Source organism: Spermophilus citellus (assembly GCF_964194105.1).
Source record: "Spermophilus citellus genome assembly, chromosome: 3".
NCBI lineage: Eukaryota > Metazoa > Chordata > Mammalia > Rodentia > Sciuridae > Spermophilus > Spermophilus citellus.
The window spans coordinates 5,109,676-5,129,350 of record NC_138184.1 but is presented as its reverse complement, the minus strand read 5'-3'; the positions used below and the strand labels follow the sequence as shown (position 1 = coordinate 5,129,350).

The following is a 19,675-nucleotide window of genomic DNA, read 5'->3' as shown; positions in this document are numbered from 1 at the left end:
ATCGACCAATGGGCGCGCGCGCCGGGGGGGCGTGTCCGGGCCGCGGGCCGGAGCGGGTCGTGCGCGCTGAGGAGGAGCCGCCGCCGCCGTCGCCGTCGCCGCTGCCGCCGCCACCGCTACCGAGGCCGAGCGGAGCCGTTAGCGCCGCGCCGCCGCCGCCCGCCCGCCCCGGAGCAGCCCCGGGCCCGCCCGCCCGCGTCCAGGTGAGGCGGGGAACCTTCGGTGGCGCCCGACAGGGTAGGCCGCGGCAGGCCTGAGCTCGCCTGGCCGGGCCGCGGGCGCCCGCGGGCCTGCACCGGCCGAGGCCCAGGCCGCGCCGAGGCGGGAGGGGACGCGCGCGGGCCGCGGCAGAATGGCGGGCGGGCGGGAGCCGGCTTGCGTGGGGGCCAGCGACAGGCCCAGGACTGGATTCCTCGCGCGCCACGAGAGGCGGGCGAGGGGGACTCGGCGTGGGCACGCGCCTGGGGGCCGGGCTCCGCAGCGGTGGCCCCGGTAGTCTTGGAAGCCCGGCATCCGGGGGCGGGAGAGTGGAGCCAGAGGCGGGGGAGTGGGGCAAGAGTCTTTACCGCGCAGAGGTCACGGCCCACGGGCTCGCTCCCCCGGGAAATCCTACAGATTCTTTTGTGGTCGTTGTCAGCCCCGCCGCCGGTCTGAAGTGCTTTTAGAAGTGTGTAAACCTTTCAGTACCTATGGGAGTCTTAGAAAACAAAAAAAAAAAAAAAAATTTTTTTTTTTTCTGATCGCCATTTCTAACAATGCTGTTAGTGGGGCGTGGGATGTTTAGATTTGTAAAATATATGTAATGTTGAAAACAAACGGCATTCAACAATGGGGGACGGATGGTCTTCCTTTTGCCTTGTCTTCTCCTGCTAGGCTTACTAAAATGGGTTTTGGTACCTACTGTTTACAGGGCAGGTGGAGAAGAACTTTTGTATGGGGCTGCCCCCGGAGCGACAGAGCCCCCTCATCAAAAGTGTTCATATGAGATCCTGATGGCCAGTGCTGCAGAAGGGGGAAGATGGGGAGGATGAACCAGCCAGAAAAGAGTTTCTCAAACTCAGCTCTACTGACTGTTGGGGTCACATAATTTTTAGTTGTGGAGTGCTGCCCTGTACATTGCAGGAAGTTGAGTAGCATCCCTGGCTTCAACCCATTAGGTGCTAGCAACATCCTTGTCCCTGCCCCCAGTTGTGAGGACCAGAATATCTCCAGATGACACCTGGGGTGTCTCCATCCTCCCCACCCCCATAAGAACCATCCCTGAACTTAAAAGTTCCCTCTACCATGGGAGATGCTCCCAAGACTTTGAACAAGCTCAGCTGCTTTTAGCCTTAGTCGTCTTATCTCTGAAATGGTAAGGACAAAAGTATTGTGCACACTTAAGTATGTGAGGAGTCCCTTGTGTTGTGCATGGCCAACATGGAATACCTGATGTTATAAATAATTGTCAGTACTTATTTATTTAGCCAGTATTTATTGACAGATTACCATAGTCTTGACATTTCACAGACATTTGTCTCCAGCCTTAGAGGTAGGAAATGTTATAGTTGCCATTTTAGAGATGAGGAAACTGAGGCTTACATGGATCATGTGGTATAACTTGTTTCATGCACTAAAGTGGCTGAGGCAGGATTTGAACTCTGATGCTTACCCTGAACCACTGGGCTTCACTGCTTATAATCACAGGGGTCTAGGGCACCCTTTCAGGCAGTGTTTTAGGGAGTCCCATTCTGTTGCCATTGAATATCTGTGTGCAAAACTGTGCTGAGGTCTGTTTTAAAATGCTGAAACTTGGGGGTCCACGAAGAGGCCCAGATATATAAACACCTCCAGATGTGGCAGGAAATAATGTTTCTGTTGAAGCACTTGTTTGAGGGAGCAGAATTTCATTTTGGTTATATTGAGTCTGGGATAACAGAGCATCAGGTAGAAAAGGAAAGAATTATGAAAATGCTGTCTTCTGATGCTTGCTCCGTCACTTCTTTCACTTGCTGCTTCTCGTCTCTGTCCTCTTTCCACAGTGCAGCAAGATTGTCTTTTGTAAATGTGGATCTGGTTTTGTCCCTCCTTATTAAAACTCTGAGTGGGAAAAAGCAAATTTTGTTGATCTGTTTGAGTAACTTGAAAGAGAGTCAGAAGCCCTGAGCTTAGAATGCCAGTTCTTACATACTCAAACCCTCCCTTCTATTCTGCCCATCTGCATATAGACTCCCAACTCTGACCCTTTATGCCTATTTCTTCCTCTGTCTGGAATGCTGTTCTCTATCACCTGGTGATCTACACAGCCCATCCCAGAGCACACTCATCATTTGAAGCCAACCCTGACTGCCGCCGTTTCTCCACCCCAACGGGAATCAACTGTTCCTCGTTTGTGTTCTCATCCCATTCAATTTATTGAATCAAATTGAATGCTGAATGGTTAGAGAGGCGCAATGCTGGCTTCTCACCCCTAGATGGCAGTAGTGAAGTAGAGAGCCTAACCTGAGACTGTGGAGTCAGGGGAAGACCAAAGGAAACAAGCCTATGGAAGGAAGTGAGCCTGGCTTTCCTGGTTTGAATGAATCTCTCTGCTCTACTGCTGTGTCCCAAGCCCTACAGTAGGCTTTAGGGAGCCAGTGGTATATATGATGGCTGTGTAGATCATTTCAGCCACTCTGCTGAGTGTGATGGTTATACACGGCCTGATGTGGAAGCACAGAAAATGGAATTGTTATCCAGACTTAGGTGAGCACAGAATCCCAGAGTGGAGAACAGGTTTGGTGGTCAGGCAAAGGCCAGAGGGAAGGGCTTTGTAGGATGCAGGATCATAGGGGCAAATAAACATGGAGGTGGAAACTTCTCCATTTATTATAGAAACCCATGGGATGTGGTACTTCTGGGGTAAGAAGGATGAAGTGAATAGTGGCCATAATTGCAGGTCTGCTGGGCATAGGGCTTGTGTGTTATGAGGGACTACTGAGCACCATTAGTCCCCAAAGAGGCAGTTAGATATGCATAGAAAGAGCAGAAGAGAGAGAGAGCTGAAGGTCAGAAAACCAATTAGGAGGCAGTTCTTTCCTTCAGGTCAGAAAAGTTAGGAATATGGCTCAAGGCTGCAGTGGTCAGGACAGAGAGGAAAGTGCTGAGACATAATTAGGGGTTCAGAGTCACAGGACTTGGGGGTGCTTAGGTGTGGGAAGTGAGCAAGTGCATACACTTGAGTGACCCAAAGATGAGTGGTTGTTAAAAGAAACCAAGAAGGCAAGAGTTGTGATTTAGTGAGTTTTGAGACAAGAAACACATCGCTGGAGCAGAGTGCAGTAAGTGGGAAGGTGGCAGAAGAGTCTGCTTGCACTTCTGAGCCCCCTGCTAACCCTGCCTTCCCCCAGCACAGATGGAGTGCTAACCACGTGCTAGGTGTGGGACAAGGCACAGGGTCTATGCACAGAGACTCACTCGCATGCCCAGTGATCCATCCCCGCTCCACCCAGAGCCTCAGAGTCAGTCGCAAAGCACTCGCACTGTCGTAGCTTGGAAACACAGAACTTAGCTGCGTGTTCATTATCACTGGGAAGAAGAAGAAATTGCTTCCTTAAAGACTTAGAACTTGGATTGGGAGAAGAGATCTTGATGTGCCATATTTTAAGGATGAAGAGGCCTGTCTCTGGTGATGTGTTGAAAGGAATGATTATCTGTTGTTGAGGTTTTATTTTTGTCTGAATATGTTGTTGTGACCAGAGAGGTGTGGGGAGGGCTGTCTAGGGGTAGCCAGTGGCCTGAGAGAGTAAGAGAGAAGGAAGGCACCAAGAGGTAGTTTTGGAGCCCTGTGTGGACTGGTTTGACCAGGCAGGTCCAGAAGGGTCAGGTGAGTTTCTCAGCCTGGTCAAAGTGATCCTGGAAGATTGTGTGGCAGGGTAAGAGTGCTCTTGTGCTTTGTATGCCCTGTGCTTTGTTCTGTGCCTGGCACGTAGTTGGCACTCCATCTGTGCTGAGGAAAGGCAGGGTTAGCAGTGGGTTCAGAAAGGGCTGGATGTAGCTACCCATCAAAGAGACCTTTATGCCAAAGGAAGTGTTCACAGGAGAGGGAACAGCACAGAACAACTCAATGGCAAGGCTGGTGTCACTGTGAACAAGACACTGAGAGACAGGAAGAGGAGCCTTTGGAGGGTTTAGAGACCCCCCCTTAGGAGTTGGTCTAGGCAAGAGGTGACAGGGATCTGATTAAGGATGATGGCAGAGAGGTGGGGGCGGGGTAGAGATATCTCAGATGTCAAACTGGCAGGATTTGGTGCTTGATGAGGTACAAAGAATGGAGAGAGGTGAATTGAAGGACAGGTTGGAGGTGTCACCCTTGGAGTAATTTGGGGTGGAGGGATTTGAAGAGGAACTAGGAAGAGAGGAGATGAGGGTTCTTGTATCTAGAGACAGGGAGGTTGGGAAACACATTTATCAAGTGCCAGGTGCTGTATAGCAGGTGTTGATATTCCATCTGAATGTTGGGAAACAGGCTCAGGGAAGAAAGTGACTTACTGTAGTTAAGTTGGTCAGCAGTAGGATTGGTGTTGGAGCTCAGGCTTGTCAGACTCCAGAGCCCATGTTTTTTCCTGCTATGCTGTGTTGCTTTTGTTACAGAGCTTTAACAGCTAGAGAGAGCTGGGACTCTTAGCAGGGCTCTGGAGCTGATCAGGTCCCCTATGGTGCACAGAGCATTTGGACTGTGCCATATTCTGGCTGCATCTGACCTGCTTCTCCACACACTCCCCCCCACACACACACTCCCTGCCCCCACATTGGCTTCTCAGTCTGGCTGATATAGAATTGCTCTAACTTAGCAGGAGCCGCCCCAACCAGGCTGCTTTCCCCTCTGTAGGCTGCAGACAGAGGCCAGTAAGTTGCTGTGTGCGGTGTATCCACCCAAGCCTTCGTAATTGGGTCAGGTGGTATCCTTAGTTTTCCCTGGCACCAGAGCATTTCCTGGTGACCTGAGACTTTTACCTTGAAGACTCAGAGTTTTACATCTGTAAAGGACCTTAGAAATTGAGTCCAAGCCCTGTCAGATGATGTGTGAAGTGTCAAGGTTGAGCTTGAAGGTATATTTGACTGTTCTAGTTTTGTTCTGGCTTAAGTCATTTAAAAAGCCTGCTCCATCACTATAAAGTGAGACAGATTCTTATGTATACCTAATAGAAAGCAAACTTACTGGTAGACCACCTGTGTATGCTTTTATGTCACGTATAAATATCATGTATCTTCTGTGTTGGGTAAGTTTTCCACACATGTGGATATCACTGGTATTACACACAAGCACAACCAAAATTGTTTGAAATAGTTGTGATAGAGTTGAAAACCTTGAGATCATCTAAGCAAGACTTCTCTCCCTGATGCTTCCAGTTACTGGGAACCTTTCCAAATCAGCAGAAATAATTTTGCTTAACACAAAATTTCCCTTTCTACTTCCTGCAGTTGACTCTGATTCTTTGGGATAATGTTTACTGATGATCCCAAGAAAGTTTGGTTAATAAATGTGTTAATAGAATGACAGGACAGTTTCTGACTGGCCTTCTTTAGCATAAAAAAATATGCTCCTGATACACATGATTCCAAAGAAGATGGGGAGTCTCTTTGTGTAATGTATGCTGGATTTGCCAGGCCCCTTAGGTTTACCTGGAAACCCTTAAACGATACTAGTGTGCCCTCGGCCCTCAAGGCTTTCCCCTTGACAGTGGTGCAAAGCAAGTAAATTACTGTGCAGAATGATTAGAGCAGTAATAAAGGTTTACAGCAATGGCATAAGGCACTGAGACCTATTGCCACCTGTTGTTCTGGTGGAGGTGACTTTTTAAAAGGTGAGCAGGGAGAAGGATGGTGGATGTGCTGTGTAAAGGGAGAAGCCAAAACAGGCCCCAAAATAGGATGGCACATTGGGGCGAAGCCGGGGCAGGCAAGGCCAAGGCAGGACCCAGTGGGCGCCTCATCACAGAAATCTTATGATTCATGCTGGGGAGACTGCTCTGTAGTAACAGCTCAGACCAAGTCCTGCCACTTATTAATAGCGCGATAAAACCACCACCACAACAAAACAAACAAACAAAAAACCTTCAAACAATCCTATACCAAAAAGAATGAATTTTCCCCACATGCAAATTAAAAAAAAATAATGATTTCAAAAGAGAACCAGGAAAATAGTGTGACCTCTGAGCTTCAGTGGGTTGTGACTGCCAACAGGGAAAACCAGAGGGGCTGAGCAAATTGACTTGGAACTGGCAGGAGGCAGCAGTGACTTGGGAATCACTGATAATTGGGTGATTACAAGGCCTGGTTATGGTGGTAAGGTTGTGGTTAGATCCAGTGTATACCAAGACTGGCTGGGCCCAGGTCACAGGCCATGCAGACTTGGAAAAGATCAAGGACAGGGGCTGGGGCTGTAGCTCAGCAGTAGAGCGCCCGCCTTGCACGTGTGAGGCGCTGGGTTCAATCCTCAGCACCACATAAAAATAAATAAAGATATTGTGTCAACTACAACTAAAAAAATATTAGGGAAAAGAAAAAGATCAAGGACAGGGCCGTAGAGAGCAGGGCATAATGACCCCAGTGAGACTACTTTGGGGGGTTTGTTTCTCCATTGTTGCATTGGCCAGAGCCTTAGCCTGCATGGGGCTGTTCAGCCTTGATTGCATGTCAGGACAAGAGAGTGGGCTGTGAAGCAGGGTAGAAAAGCAGAAGTTGTCTTTTGAAATCATTATTTTTTAATTTGCATGTGGGGAAAATTCATTCTTTTTGGTATAGGATTGTTTGAAGGGTTTTTTTGTTTGTTTGTTTTTGTTGTTGTTTTGTTGTTCTTTGGGACCCACCCCTCACCACAACTGTGGTTCAACTCAGGGCCTCACACTTGCTAGTCACAGGCTCTATCACTGAGCTATACTCCTGTCTCTTTTTATTTTGTAACAATCTTGCTAAATTGCCCAGGCTGGCCTCAAACTTTTGATCCTCCTGCCTGAAGCCTCCTGAGTGGCTGGAATTATTAAGCACGTACCACCATACCTGGCTTAGTTTGTTTTGACAATGCATAAACTTGTGTAACTGCTACTACCATCAAGATACTGGAAAGTTCATTGTTCAAAAATATTGCCTCTTGCTGTCCTTGTTAGTCAATTCTTCCCCTCATTCCCTATTCCTGGCAACCATGATCTATCCCTACATGGATGCTGCTTGACTTATAGTGGGATTACATACTGATGAATTCATCATTATTTGAAAATGATGGTTGAAAAATGCATGTAATACACTATTACCACCATATAGTACACTGTAGAGTATTGGTGTTTTACCCTCATAATCACATGGCTGGCTGGGAGCTGCTGTTGTCCAGCATCACAAGAGAGTATTGGATGGCATACCACTAGCTCAGGAAAAGAATAAAATCCATAATCCAAGTGAGAACGAGATTTTCAAATTATTATAAAATTGAAAACTCTTTTAAAAAAAATTTTTTAAGTTGTAAATGGACACAATATCTTTATTTTATTTATTTATTTTTATATGGTGCTGAGAATCAAACCCAGTGCCTCACATGTGCGAGGCAGGCACCCTACCACTAAGCCAAACCCCAGCCTGGAAAAGTCTTAAAACCATCATAAGTTGGGGACCATCAGTGCTTAGTGCTTAGGCCCTTTTATAGAATGTCATAAAAATGAAATCAAACTGTATGTAGCCTTTTGAGTCTGTTTTCTTTCACTTAACATGATGTATTTGAGATTTATAAAAGTATCATGAATTTGTAGTTCCTTTTTTGTTGCTGACTTATATTCCATTGTATGGTATATCATAATTGATCTGTGAGCAGCTTAAAGGACATCTGTGGTGTTCAAAATTTTGGTGACTGAATAAATCTGCTATAAGGATTTGTATGTAAGTTTTTGTATGAGCATAGTTTTCACTTCTCTTGCACCAATACTATGAGTAGGATTGCTGGATCATATGCTAAGTCTGTATTTAACTAAGAAACCATTACTCTGCTTTCCAAAGTGACTATATTTTTGTATTCCCATCAGCAGTGCATGAAAGGTGTGATTTCTCCCCATTCTTCCCAGCACTTGACATTGTCCATTATGTCATCATTTATTATTTAATTTTGTTTTAGCCATTCTGATAATTAATTTGCATTCCCCCCCAGATTTGCATTTCCCTAATGATTAGTGATGTTAAACATGTTTTCATATACTTATTTGCCATCTGTCTATCTTACTTGATGCAGTGTTCAAATCTTTTGGTATTTTTGAAATTGGATTTTTGTTTGTTTGTTTTGAGAACTTGTAAAAAACATTCTGGGGCTGGGGAGGTAGTTCCATGATAGAGCATTTGCCTAGCATGCATGAAGCCCTGGGATTGATCCTTAGCACTGAAAGAAAAAGTGGAGTGTGTGGGTGTGTGTGTATGTGTGTGCACACACACTGAATACAAGCTCTTTTATGCAAATATTTTCTCCAGACTGGATTTTAATTCTTCCAGCACTGTATTTTAAATTTTGATGATAGCCAGTTTATCAGTGTTTTAGAAAAGAAAGCTTTTGGTATTCTAAGAAATTTTTGCCTAATTCAATGTCACAAAATCCAAAAGATTTTTCTCTAGTAAAGCTGAAACTTTTGCATTTTAGAACAGAGGTCAGCAAACTTTTTCTGTAAGAGCCAGATGGTAAATATTTTCAGCTCTGTGGGCCATATGGTCGGTACTAGGTTGTTACTACTCAGCTCTGTCATGATAGCAAAAAGTAGCTACAGGCAGTATGTAAACAAGTAAGAGTGGTTGTGTTTCAATAAAACTTTATATAAACAGGCAGTGGACTGGACTCATCCTGCAGAACATGGTGAGCAGTCCCATGTTAGAAGGTCTACTTTTTACCAGGCAAGGAGAATGATAAGAGTGGGGGTAACCATTGTCCAGTTTATCCTCCATGAAAGCAGGATGAGGGAAAAACAGAAGAGGAGATGCCTAACTCTTAGAGAAAAAGTGAGGAGAGGAAAGAGGAAAAAATAAAGAAGAAAGGGGACTGGGATTGTAGCTCAGTGGTGGAATGCTTGCCTAGCACGTGTGAGGCACTGGGTTCCATCCTCAGCACCACATAAAATTAATAAAATAAAGGTATTGTGTCCGTCTACAATTAAAAACTTTTTAAAGGATAAAAGAAGACAAATGTTTGAATACATCTTGAACAAAACTTCATTGTGCATTTTAATTTTTCATAGGTTAATTTCACATTAACCTGTGTTCTTTGGATCAGGCTTCAGCAGATGTTTTTGTTCATTTGTTTATTTTTGATCATTTATAGCTCATGATCTATTTTAAAATCTCACAGCCACAGATGATTTAACAGATTCATGGAGGTTTTCTTGATTAAACTTTAATACTTTCTGTTGAAAGTTGATATTTATTAGCCATCCCCTTTTAATATATATGTAGGTTATGTTCAATTTTATACTTCTACAAGCCATAGAGTGTGTTGTGTTCTTGCTTATTAACCTGCACATGTGTGCTTGTTTTTGTGGAATAGATTCCTTCAGTTCTGAGTCTTGTGGTAGCATTTACCTGAAAAATTTTGGTAGGCACTGCCAGGTTATCCTCCAAAAAGGTTGGACCATCTTCCATTCCTGTCAACAGTCAATGAGTCTGTCTCTCCCTTTTATCCTTACTTACAGTAGATTTTGTCTATCCTGGATTTTATTCCTTCTGACTGGCAGAAAGCAGCGTCTCATTTTATTTTTCTTCATTGTTCATGAAGTTGAGCTTTTCATGGGTTTAGCATCATAGGAATTGCCAGCATCCATAAGTTGTAGACCATATCCTTGTCCACTTTGCTGTGTCTTGCCTGCCTATGTAATATGTTGCGTTTTTTAAATTAGATGCTGTGAATTAAGTTTTCTCAACCTCAGCAGTGTTGACATTTCAGGCTGGATGTTATGGGCATTCTTCTGCACCTTGCAGAAGGTTTAGTTGATAGCAAACTGGCCTCTGTCCACTAGATGCCAGTAGCATCCTTGCCCCCAAGTGGTGCTAACCAAAAATGGCTGCAGAAAAATTGCCCAGTGTCCTTTGGGAGCAGAATTGCCCAACCTGTGAGAACCCTTGATGTAAATAATGTGCAGCAAATATTTTCTGTTTTTTGCTGCTTGTCTTTGTTTATGATGCTTTTTGCCCTACAGAAAGTTTTTAATTTTATGATGTTTAACTTTCTAGTCTTTTTTCGAAGTGAACCTACTTTATAAAGAGCAAGGAACAGAGATACCTTCAAATAAGTAGCAGAAATGCTAGGAAAGTGTACTAATTATGCACATTTGCCTGAGAGTAGGTAGGCTAGGGAAGACCTGAACATTTCCACCAGGAATAAAGCAACCAGGCCCAATTCCTCTCCTAGTGTTGATTCAAGGGCTAGGTGGGAAATCTCTGCAAGAGATGTTTAGAGTTTTATGTAACTCTGGCAAGGCTATTTTTAAAGAAGGGCTTATGACCGTGGGCTCTGGGTATTCAAACATAACACTGCACATCAGGGATCCAGAAAAAGGGGGGCTGCCCTCTGAGACCTCTGGGTGGTAGGTGGGTGGTGCCTACATATTCAGAGGCAGGGACGTGGAACTGCTTATGTTAGGCATCACTCTGACTTGCCAATGTAGGCTACACTTAAGAAGAGTGATCTTCCTGCTCTAGGCTACATCACTCCAGACATTTCTCTAAATCCATCTTGGGCTTCGATGTTGGTCACTGAAATTGAAGACTGTGGCAGGCTGGGTGTTTCTAAGAAAGCCATGAAAACCAGTCTCCTCTGACTGGTAGAGAAACACCAACCTCTTTCCAGCTCAGTCCCTGGGTCTTTGGAGCTAAAGGGCACAAGGAATTTTGCCTGCCTGCGTGATAACAGACAGGGTGGCCGTGGTTGGGATGTTGGGGTACACATCACAGGCTTGCAGTAGCCAGCCAGAATCAGCACTGGATACAGGGAGAAAGCAGCCAGAAGCTTTTGAGAGAAAGCCCAAACACTCTTCACAGGAACTTGATTCATGGTACTGGAATTGGGTCTAAGTTACTTTAAAGCCCTGTCAGTGGACGTAGGTGAACTTGGAGTTGTTCTATTTTGTGACTACTTTTTAGAGTGGTTTTAGGTTTACAGGAACTATAGTGAGTTCCCTCAGACCTCTCCTGTGTACACCACACCTGGGACTAAAAGCATCTTATATTAGTGTGGTACATTTGTTATAATTAATGAGCCAATATTGATAATTGTTATTAACTAAAGCCTGTAATTCACATCAATCTTAATTCTTTGTGTTATATGTCAAGTGGTCTTTGACAAACATATAATGTCCTGCATCCATTAGAAAATACTACAGAACCCTTGCTGCCCTAAAAATCTCTTGTGCTCTACCTATTCGTCCCTCTCCATCCTCATCCCTGACAATCCCTGACCTTTTTACTGTCTCCATACTTTGGCCTTTTTTCTAGAATGTCATAGTTTCTTTCACTTAGCAATATGCATTTAAAATTCATCCTTTTGGACTGGGGGTGTAACTCAATAGTGGAGTGCTTGCCTGGCACGTGCGAGGGTTTATATTCAATCCCCAGCCCGCCAAAAAATAAAAATAAAAAATAAACAAAAAATAAAGTTCCTCCTGGTCTTTGTGGCTTAATAGCTCATTTCTCTTAAACACTGAATAATACTTCATTTTCTGATGTACCATAGGAATGGAGTTTATTTTCTGTCCATGTATTGAGGAGAAGTGTTCAGGTTGCTTCCAGGTTTGGGCAGTTATGTGTAAAGCTGCCATGAGCATTCATGGTCAGGTTTTTCTGTTGCCATAGTCAAAATCTCCCAAGTATGAACCTAGTCATTAGTTTTACCTTTATATATTGCAGTGTGAACATTTGGAACTTACTTGATCTTATTTTTCTTTACAGATTTTTAAGAAATACAATGTCTAATGGTTATGAAGACCACATGGCCGAAGACTGCAGGGACGACATTGGGAGAACAAATCTAATTGTCAACTACCTCCCTCAGAACATGACCCAGGACGAGTTGCGAAGTCTATTCAGCAGCATTGGTGAAGTTGAATCTGCAAAACTTATTCGGGATAAAGTAGCAGGTAAAGACATGAGAGGTTTTTATGAAGCAGGTACCGGCGGCTGTCCTATTAAGCACTCACTTGCCTGCCTGTGACTCTGTCACATTCCTCAGTGCAGAATAGCCATAGCTGTGGAGCAATGGCTGTCAAGTTTCATTTTTAATCTCAAACTCTCTTTTTCCACTGCCCTTGCATAAGATTGGATAGGTTTCTAAAAGATGAAAGATTCTTTGTAAAACAGAGTACACATACAAAATTAAGACATGAGAGCAGAGGAAAACTGAGGAGCCAGCAGAAACAGAATACTTTGAAAGCTAAAAGGGGCCAACAGCTTGTTCTGCACAGGTTAATCAAGTCCATGTGTGGGAGTGACTCCCTGCTGTGGGCAGGTACTGTCAGGCCTGTGCCTGTGTCTCTACAGATCCCCATGCACAGTCCAGCTGGCAGCAGGACCCTGTCGTTCATTTTCACGCCATCAACTTGAACTTCTGCACTCTACCCGGCTTGAACACTGTGGGGCAAGAGCAGAGCAACTGACATCCCTGCTCCTCTGCTCCCTCACCGTATGACTTCTAGGCTCCCTGTCCCTGTCCATGAAACAGAGGTGGCAGCGCTTATGGCCTGATATTCCCTGGCTTGCAGGTGTTTGGAGAAGGCCAGGTTTCTGTTGAGGCCCTACCTAAGAGTTGGTCTCCATTCTGAGAGTATGGCTTTGGGGATTCTGCAGCAAAGAAAAGACCCAGTGCTCCAAAGCACTGTTTCTTTCTTTTCTCCTCAGAGAAGTATTGTTCTGAGGAGCTCTCATCTTCTTCCTGCTCCTTCTCACCTCCCCCACCTCCCCTACCTAATGAGGGGAATGAGCAGTCCTCTTAGGAGTGAGGATTCTCTATCCTATAAACAAATTTAAAGTTTAAAAACAAAAAACAACCTTCATTCTTGTTATGAAAAATGTCAAATATACATGAACAAAGAGTAACATATTGAACTCAGTGTACTCGTGGTCTAGCTTCATCAACCTTCAACATTTTCCCAGTAACTTCAAGACACCTGACCCCTGGATGACCCCTATAAAGTTTGTCTAATGGCTATCCAGAGAATTAGCTCATCAGATGGAGGCATTGAACCCAAAAGCCTCTTCTTCATCCTAATCTGAGAGTCTTATTTAATAAACACTTTCTAAAGAGAAACTTTAGATCATATAAAAACTTGGGCTTGGGATATAGCTCAGTTGGTAGAGCTTGCCTTGCATGCACAAGAGCCTGGGTTCGATCCCCAGCACCACATATTAAAAAAAAAAGAAGAAGAAGAAGAAGGAAAATTTGAACAGTATTAGAATGTTTTAGAACACCATTCTAAATAAGAATCCTGTCCTGCCAGGCACAGTAGTACTCATCCATAATCTGAGCTACTTGGAAGCCTGAGACAGAAGGATTGCAACTTTGAGGCCAGCCTGGACAACTTTTTTTTTCTCCCTGTCTCAAAATTAAAAAAAAAAAAAAAAAAAGGCTAGAGATGCATCTCAGAAGTAAGGCACCCCTGGATTCAATCCCCAGCACATACATACATACACACACACACACACACAAAAAAAAAAAGAAGAAGAAGAAGAATCCTGTCAGAAAGGTTTTAAACTCTCCAGTGCCTCAGTGCCTCTAACAAGTCTTGCCTTTCCCCATTTGTGTTCTGGTGGAAGGGAATATCAGCACAATTGATATTCCCAGCATTAGAATCTGATTTGTAAGGGTTACCTGACTTTATCTGACTTCTTTGATGTTCATTGATCTGTTGTGGTTTTCAGAGAAATATAAGCTATGCAAATAGAACAACTAGGTTTGATGAACTGATTTTGGGAGCCAAAGAATCCAGTGGAAGTATGATATGAAAATTCAGAGATAAGTTTTATCTTCTTCTTAGGCAGTGGTCAGCGAGCTAGGGGTTGTAGAGGAGATTTACATGGGCCCCCAGCTCTACTTCGTCATCTTTAGAGTCCTCACATGGAGCTTTATCTAAAGCTCAGTGAGCCCTCATTTCTTCTTCTTTTTTTTTTTTTTTTTCTTTTTTTAACCCAGGGGCACTTAACCACTTGAGCCACATCCCCAGCCCTTTTTATATTTTTATTCTTAGGCAGGGTCTTGCTAAGTTTTTAGTGCCTTGCTAAGTTGCTGAGGCTGGCCTCAAACTTTCGATCCTCCTGTGTCCACCTCCCAAGCCTCTGGGATGACTGACAGGTGTGCACCACTGTACCTGCTGAGCCTCATTTCTCTCCTCTTGCTACCAGCATATGGTAACTTCTTCACTAGGTGATCCTGGGGCTATGGACTTAAATTTCACTGTCTGTCATTTTGTGACACTAGTTTGCTTTATACTGATCAGAACTACAGCTGCCCACCCCAGCAAGAAAGTCTTTTACCCCCAGCCAGATAGTCATGTTGCTGAGTCCAATCCTGGCCTACTCAGTTTATTCTATGGGTGTCTCCAGCCTCCATGACTACCATTTCAATGTGTTTTTCCTCTGGCCTATAACCACACTCACTCTCAGCTGATGACTACCTCCTACTTCATAATGGAACCAATAGCTTGTCTGGGTCTCTGCAGGATCACCCCATCATTGTTTAAGAGTTCTTTCTAGACTTCCCAACTTCCTCTTTTTTTGGCAAAGGTAGGGTACTGGGGATTGAACCCAGAGGCACTCAACCACTGAGCCACATCCCCAGCCCTATTGTATTTTCTTTAGAGACAGGGTCTCACTGAGTTGCTTAGTACCTCCCTGTTACTGAGGCTGGCTTTGAACTCTCAATCTTCCTGCCTCAGCCTCCCAAGCCACTGGGATTACAGGCAGGTGCCACCATGCCCAGCTCCAACTTCCTCTTGCTCAAGGGTTTTCTGTGTCAGCACTATTGACATTTAGGACTAGATAATTCTATCTGGAGCCAGGCTGTGCATTGAAGGGTGTTGAGCAGCATCCTTGGCCTCCATCTGCTTGGAGTTGTAAAAACCCAATCATGTCCCTAGACACTGCTCTGTGTCCTGTTGGAGGCAGAATGGCCCCTAGGTGAGAGCCATGGATCTGCATATTCTTCCATGCATAGACTGTCAAATTCTCCATCTCCACTCCATTTTGTTTTTCTTTTTTTCCCCATGACTTCCTTCTAGAAGCATCCCCTTACTCTGGCTTACTCTGGCTTTTGTAAACCACCCACCCTGGCTATCTTTCTACCTTTGAAGCCGTGCTCACTTGCTTTCTCTCTTGCAGCTATTCCTTTTTACAGCCTTGAAGGTAGGCAGTCCCCAGGGTTAATTACTTCATAGCCCTCCTTTTCTTTCAAAGCTGGCACTTGGAGGAGCAGATTCAATCCCCTTGGCTTCAGCATATCCCAAGTTTGCCACTTCTGTCTTGACCAGAAAGTGCTCCTGAACTCCATGTTCTTCATCACCACAGATGGATTGTATCCAAAACTGATCTTATCTTGCAAATTGGCCACTTGTGTCCAGTGTTCCTGTCTTGGTAGATGGCACCACTGTTCACCCACTGGTTGTGGTTGGAAATCAGGGTAGCCTCTGACCTGTGACCTAACACTCATCCTCCTAATGTTTCTTCAGTCCACCCCTTTCCTGCATCTCCCTAGGCACCATCCTACTTAGCACACCATTGCCTTTGCCTGCATATCATCACTGTGACCTCCTAACTAGTCCTACGTCCTCCTTCCAGATCATCTCCTCACTGCAGTGAAGGAACATCTTCCCTAACCTGAGTGTGACCCTCTCAGCCTTCTCCTCTAAAACCCTTTGGGTCTTGAGTTGAATTTACTTGAGGAGGCCTTTCTTGGCCCTGCCTGGTCTGTGGCAGATGTTCTGCTTATGGGTTCCCATAGCAACCAGGAAGGCCTGCACCAAGAGGTTTCCACACTGCACTGAGGTTACAACTTCCTCATCTAGTACATCAATAGTTCCAGGAAGCAGGAGCCTTATTAACTCTGTAGCCCTACACGAAGCCGCAGTGCTGAATGAGTGACTGAGTAAGTGAAGAGGGAAAGGAGCTAGGGATTGAGGAGAGTGCATGCTGGCAGACATCATTCGTTTACCATATTTTTGTTGAGGGTCAGGGACAAAAGGGATGTCCAGTGTTCTGGCCTCAATATTCAGAATGTTTCTGGCCAGCCAGGGGCAAGTCCCCTTGATGGTGTGTGTTGTGGCTGTCCCATTCATAAATGCTAGCCTCAGGGAGCCTCTGGCATCCAGCTTTGCTGCTCGGTACTTTCCTGCCCAGTCCTGCCATACTCTTGGCTCTGGTGTTTAGTCTTTCTGCAGTGACTCTTTATGACCCACATGGAGTGGAAGTCCACCCTTCAACCTCATGGACCCAGCCTCAAGCCCTCTTGACTTCTGTCTTTTGGCCATGTACCTCTAATTGGATGAAGCCCACCCATGGCTCTCAAGACCCCTAGATGCTCCTTCTTCCCATCCTCTGTTCCCTCACCACTCTCTCAGGCTGCACTGAGGCCGTCATTTCCCAGTAATGCACACTTTTGGGCTCTCTGTATTTCCCAAACACTGTTCCCTCTGCAGGAATGCCCTCCCACACTTGGCCTGCCTACGCACTTTTATTCCTTGATATGTCTTTGTTTATTTATATATGTGTGTGTGTGTGTGTGTGTGTGTGTGTATACATATATATATAATTTTTTTAAGTTGTAATGAAGACACAATACCTTTATTTTTATGTATTTATTTTTATGTGGTGCTGAGGATTGAACCCAGTGCCGCACACATGCTAGTCAAGAGCTCTACCGCTGGGCCACAACCCCAGCCCATGTCTTTGTTTCTTACAGAAAAAATTTAAGCATGAGATAAAAAGGAAGGAAGGTTTAAGTTACCAATAATCCTTCCACTGTTACCTTTTGGGTTCATGTCCTTCCAGACTTTAAGTAATTATCATAAATAATCCTGCACTTTTATAGAAGTGAGCTGGCACCCCCACAAGATATACAGTAAACTTTGCATCTGAACATTTCCTGTCACTGAGCATTGCACTATCCCATCACCACAGTGGGTACAGAGTAATCTGTTTTCCATTTTTTCATATTTATAATTATGTCCTACCAAGATAAATATCCTGGCATATATCTTTGCTCGCTGGTTATTTCCATAGAAAGCCTTCGTGGAAGTGAAACAGTGGACGGGAGATTGTTCCTTCTAAGAACTCTTGGTCCCTGTTGCCAATTTGCCCTCTCTTCTACTCAACCCTGCTGTCCCCAGAGCCTAGCAGGATTTCTCCTCTTTGCCAGCCTCTGAAGTAACAGATGACATTCGATCGTGGCACTGATTCAAATTTCTGGTGAAGTTCATCATCGTTTTCATCTATTTACCGGCTATTGGTATTTCTGCTTTTGTAACATACTCTTCTTATTCTTTGCCCATTTTCTTTCTTTTGGGGCCCTTACCTGTTTCTTACTTTTATTACCTAATTAATTCACTCTTTTCACCACCCCAAGATCCAGTTTCTGTCTCTCAGTGAAGTATTTCCTGGAGCCCCCAGACCTTTAAAAGAATGAGCTCATAGCATCTGCCATCTCACACTGCAGAGGAGGCCTCACCTCTCTTAGCTACGCACTACAGATCAAGCCAAGGCTCCCAGTTCCAAGAAGCATCAAGGGAATAAAGTATTATGTCTGGCAACATAAGACAAGTGGCCAAAAATTGTCTCTTCAGTCTTAACCCTTGTATAAAGTCAGAGAAAAATATGTTTGCAATGCAAGAACACTGGTCCAGGTTTGCCTAGGGAAGCCTGACAGGACCACACAAATGATGCTTCATGGAGAAGCAGCCTCTTTTTCTCCAGAGTAGTGTGTCTCCACATGCTGTGTACAGTGACCCCTACATCATCTGCGGACTTGGAAAAGTGTAAATCTAAGGCTCCACCTAGATATACCAAATCACCACTGACATCTGAATTTTAACTTCTTGGAGATTAATGCTAATGATGGACAAGTCAGAGAACCAAAGCCCAGAACCTTACCTGAAGCCAGAATTGTGTTTCTGCAATTCTGGGAAGTGAGAGTCAGGAGAGCACAGGCTTGTGACATCTTCAGATCCTAGATGTAAGATTTATTCAATCCTACCTGTAAGATTTATTGTCCTACCCTCCTTGTCCCCTCCTCTTTCCTTCCCTCATCTCCCTGCTTCATCTTCTCCACCGAATTGCTCATCTCAGGGGCCCTGGTTATCCCCAGCTGTGACTTAGGCAGGCCTCACCACCAAGCTTTATCTTGGGGGGCTCTGCTCATTAGTTTCCTAGCAAGGCATAGGACCTGACACCATAATAGGTGCTCAATTGCATGTCAGCTCATTGAAGAGGATGGAGAAGAAGCAGGCCAAGGAAGCTGTATTGCATCTTATGACTAAACACTCAGGGTTGCTCCAGGTTAACTGGGCTGCATGAAATAATCACACAGAAACAGAGAAATACCTTATTCTTTGGGTCCTATGACAGCTCTCCGACCTTAGGGGTCTGTGGAAAGAGAGAGAGAGCCACTGGGATTCTTTCTTCTTATATAGGGAACACACAAGGGGAGGTTCCATGGAACATTCTATCCCAAAAAGAGCAAAGGGGTTGGATTACAAAGAACAGCACCCCTCTGGGTGCTGCCTACTCCTAGGGCCATACCTTGTTTCCCGAGTGAGGGAAGAGCCTGAGTCAGGAGTCATGGCACTACTGGGCCAGACTATAGTGATCTTTCAGATCCCCATGGTGCATCAGGATTTAAAGATGTGTGCATTTGGAGGTGCCCCACAAAGCTGTGACCATCTGAGGATGAGTGATTTCCTTGGTGACATTGGCAGGTTTGGGTGCAAGCATAGTCAGGAGGTTCATATGACTGAGGAGCCCAAGGAGGATAGTCAGGAGAAGAAAACCTGGTGGTATTTTCATGCCTTAGAAGAGGTGGCATCCAAAGAGGTGAGCAGTACCCAGCGCTGCCAAGAGTTCAGGAAGACCCATGGGCTGGCACCCCAGAGGCAGCAGTGACCCACCCTGGGGGACCAGCTAGGAGGGGGGCCACCAAGTTGGTGGGAAGTGAGGAAGCAGGAATGGGGTAGGCAGGGATGAACTGTGGAAGACATAGGGACAGAGCCTGGGACACTAGTCCTTAGTGGTGTCTGATTTTCCCTAGAATCCCATAGGCCACCTAAGGAACTGGCAGCAAAGGAGACAGGTGGTCCAGGGTCATGGGTGGATCAGAAAGACAAGAAGGCCCCAAAGCAGTGGTACCTACCAGAGTGAAGCTGAGATGCTCTGGGGTTTGTGGACAGATAGGACAAGCTCTCTGGCCTGGGCACAGTGGGACCAGCAGAGAAGGGTTAGAGCAGGTGCTTGGGAATAAAAATTCAGTCTGGGGTTTTGGCTCAGTGGTAGAACATTCGTGTAGCATGTGTGAGGCCCTGGGTTCGATCCTAAGCACCACTTAAAAAATGAATTAACTAATTAGTTAATTAAAGATATTATGTTCATGTGTAACTAAATATATATATATATATATATATGTGTGTGTGTGTATGTATGTATATGTATGTATATAAATAAATCCAGC

General features: G+C 44.8%; 1 protein-coding gene across 1 annotated transcript in view; it reads left to right on the top strand.

The window, feature by feature from the left end:
* Positions 1–32: 32 nt before the first annotated feature.
* The window catches only part of ELAVL1 (ELAV like RNA binding protein 1), a 39,391-nt gene continuing 19,748 nt past the window's right edge, over positions 33–19,675 (top strand). Inside the window, exons 1-2 of the mRNA XM_081284988.1 lie at positions 33–203; positions 11,923–12,110. Coding sequence (XP_081141114.1) covers positions 11,939–12,110 — 172 coding nt within the window. The 5' untranslated portion in view covers positions 33–203; positions 11,923–11,938. The remainder of the gene's footprint in view (positions 204–11,922; positions 12,111–19,675) is intronic.